Below are 3,206 nucleotides of genomic sequence, written 5' to 3'. Positions count from 1 at the left end.
ACAGAGCGGTTAGTGTTTTGGATGAAGCCCTGGGGCCGGCCACGTCCACCGCCTTCAGCTGCAGACTCAGGCTGCCGAGCAGCAGATCGCTGCCCTGAGGGATTCCCAAAGGGCGGGCCTAAACTACCCTGGAAGTGGGGTCAACGCCGCTACTAGCAATCCTCTTCATTGCGTAAGCCACCTCATCACACACTTGCAGTACGCATGACTTAGTTCGTTGCTGGAGGAAGGTAGCACAAAAACAGTTTTGAACTTTGAACGAGTGCTTGTGTGTGTGTGTTGCGGGGCGTTTTCAGTCTCAGGAGGATCGGGACACGCGACGGTTTCATCTGAAAATCGCTGAGCTCAGCGCAGTCATCAGGAAACTGGAGGATCGAAACGCCCTGCTTTCTGAAGAGCGCAATGAACTGGTAATTTATTGACGGCACGCTTGAAGGTTTGCGCTACGTTTGATGCGCGCCATCCAGCGAGGCACCCATTGCGCTTGCTTATTAGTTGAGCGGCGCGGCGAGTCGGTTGCCTGGTAGATGTCTTTTATTGGGAGCCAAAGCCACGATTCCGTTCAAACCGATGCAAAAGGAATGGATACGTTCTGGCCCGCGTGTTGTGCGTCTTTCACATCCCGCACTTCATGCTTGCAGCTAAAGCGACTGAGAGAAACAGAAAGCCAGTTTCTGCCACTCCTGTACAAAAACAAACGCCTGAGCAGGAAGAATGAAGAACTCTCGCTGGTGCTGTGTCGCCTTGAAAACAAAGTGCGCTTTGTCACCCAGGAGAACGAGGAGATGGCAAGCTTGGTAAGTCGACGCGGACAACGGCGGCGTGCCAACAGAGTCCACTGCATTTGTGTTCCACAGAGAAGGCCTAGTTCGCTCAATGACCTGGACAGCGGTTGCGGCCAGCAGGACGGTGAAATGGAGTTCCTTCAAGTTGTGGAGCAGCGGCACATCATCGACGACTTGTCCAAGGTCTTCAGGCAGGCGACTCGGTGCACGTACGGCAGCGCCGCGCTCGCTCGCTGTCGCCAGGAAACCTTTTCCGTCCAAAGCTTGGCCGGCGGCCGCCATCCAAAAAATTGGCCCCTTAAATTCCGACCTTTCAAGCAGGAGCATTGTGCGCACGCGTTTGAACACGCTTTAGACTTGTTTTGCCGTTTTCAGCAGCTCAAAGCTCCCGTTTTGTCAGCGCCTTTGCCACTCGCTGTGCGCTGAAAACGACGGACTTGCCCGGCTGCTCAGCCCGTCAACCATGAGCCGCGAGCGCGACGTCATTGTCCGTAGGCAGCTAGTGGCAAAATGCACCCTGTTAGAGTTGCGCTCGCTCCAACTTATTTTGCAAGAACCACACGGGAGACAAGTAAGTTCTTTTGGACACCTGCAGGTGGAGAGTCCATCCGTTGTACGAATGAAGTCTGACTCTCGGCTCCTGCACGAGCATTTTAATTAAGAGAAACAGGGTGGGTGTAAGAGTGGATTGAATAGAGGAAGCCCTTGACCTCTAGTCAAAACATAGCAAGGGGTGTTTTACGACTTTGTGTAGGAAGGGATAAGCGATAGGGATAAATAAGGGATAAATAATATTATTTATTACAGGTCGCAGTCAAAGTCAAAGCAACACAATGATACGATAAAGATAATCTGGAAAACCCTGACACACCCTGTAGTTGTCACTTTTGGAAAAGACGAGCGTCCCTCCAATCATCGCCGGTGACGTGTTTTTCAGGCTCTGGAGACAGGAGCTCATGTCAGAAATGTCATTGTGAGTCGCGTTTGTTTCTGCGCCGGAGCCGTTCGTTCCCTTTGCATCCAAAGAATCTCAAAGGCGGATTATTTGTGTCGACAGGAGAGAGATTTGCTGCTACGATACCGACGTCGAGAATCTCTGAGGAGGAACAAAGCGTGAGGTCCTGCAAGGTGAGTCTGTTTGTTTGCGGCTGCTTGGTGTTGCGCAAGATGAAATGGCCTTTTTCTCGCTATCGTTCCTCTCGTCGATTCATCGTGAGGTGTCGCTTCAGTTTGTTCAGAGAGATGTTTGCTTCCGCGCCCGCAGGTCATCGAAACATTTTACGGCTACGACGAAGACGTGTTGGTGGACTCGGACGGATCGTCCTTGTCTTTTCACACCGACAGAACCCCCGACACGGAACCCGAAGAGGTAGCCCGCCATTTCTGCCAGCGTATTGACACCAAACATTCCTCTTCAGCCTGGAATCGGACTCGTCTTTGCGTCGCGGGTGCTTTGTCGCCGGTCTGACTGATTCTGGTACTAGTGCTGTGTTGCATTGGTGTGTGCATGAAGAGGCGGAGCTTCGCTACCGCCAGCTGACGCAAGAATATCAAGCGCTGCAACGAGCCTACGCTCTGCTAGCCCAGACCAGCGAAAGGGGACTACGACGCCGAGAAGGAGATCAAGGTGGCGCCCCTTCCCGCAACCCCCGGCCGGGTCGCAGCCTCCCCGTTCTCACCCAGCCTCGGGTGTTCTCTGGTCTGAAAGGAGGAGGAGGAGCCTCCCTCCTCCTCCTTTCAGACCAGAGAAAAGCTGATGGTAGAAATGGGTCACTATCAAAGCAGAGTAGCAGATCTGGAGTCAGCGCTGAAGCAACAAGGACAGGTAAGCTCATCAATGAGCACACCTTTTTCTCAGACAAAATAGCTACATTCTTCAGTCACTCATCCGTCTGGCATTACTGGACCAACCCCCCCCCCCCCCCCCCCCCCGAACGTGGCTGGGAAAATGCGGAGAAAAGCAAATGTCATTTTCCAGTCAACCAAAGAATTTGTGGATGAAAATGACACAACATTCCAAAGCTGTCCACGCGTTTGTCTCTTCTAGAATGTCAAGTGGGTGGAGGAGAAGCAGCTGCTGCGTCAGAGCAATCAGCAGTTGGCCGAAAAGGTGACGGAAAGAAAGGCGCTGGGCGGAGTCGCTTGGCGTCACACCTGTCGGGAAGCCCCGCAGATGAGGTCTGACTGTCTTTTCAGGTCAGGCGGATGGAGGCGGAAGAAGCGCGTCTGAAAGAGCACATCCAGGATATCCGAGACCAAAACGAACTGCTTGAGTTCCGCATCCTGGAGCTGGAGGTGGGAAGACTCGCACAAGCGTGTTGAGGCCAGAGATGTGACGGACGGACGGACGGACGGACGGACGGACGGATGCATGCCTCTGCCTTTCAGGAGAGGGAGTGGCGCTCCCCCGTCTTGAAGTTT

General features: G+C 53.5%; 1 protein-coding gene across 1 annotated transcript; it reads left to right on the top strand.

The window, feature by feature from the left end:
* The first annotated feature begins 1,701 nt into the window (after positions 1-1,701).
* LOC148377963 (janus kinase and microtubule-interacting protein 3-like) lies at positions 1,702-3,128 on the top strand. Its single transcript, XM_088368081.1, has 7 exons — positions 1,702-1,758; positions 1,843-1,913; positions 2,050-2,154; positions 2,299-2,412; positions 2,494-2,610; positions 2,833-2,895; positions 2,982-3,128. The coding sequence occupies exons 5-7, from the start codon at positions 2,542-2,544 to the stop codon at positions 3,105-3,107; spliced, it is 258 nt and encodes an 85-aa protein (XP_088224207.1). The 5' UTR covers positions 1,702-1,758; positions 1,843-1,913; positions 2,050-2,154; positions 2,299-2,412; positions 2,494-2,541; the 3' UTR covers positions 3,108-3,128.
* The last annotated feature ends 78 nt before the right edge of the window (positions 3,129-3,206 follow it).

The sequence above is a fragment of the Syngnathus floridae genome, unplaced genomic scaffold (genome assembly GCF_059516105.1).
Source record: "Syngnathus floridae isolate MCC-2025c unplaced genomic scaffold, RoL_Sflo_1.0 HiC_scaffold_72, whole genome shotgun sequence".
Lineage (NCBI taxonomy): Eukaryota > Metazoa > Chordata > Actinopteri > Syngnathiformes > Syngnathidae > Syngnathus > Syngnathus floridae.
The sequence above is the reverse complement of the archived record's forward strand: the minus strand, read 5'-3'. Positions and strand labels throughout refer to the sequence as shown.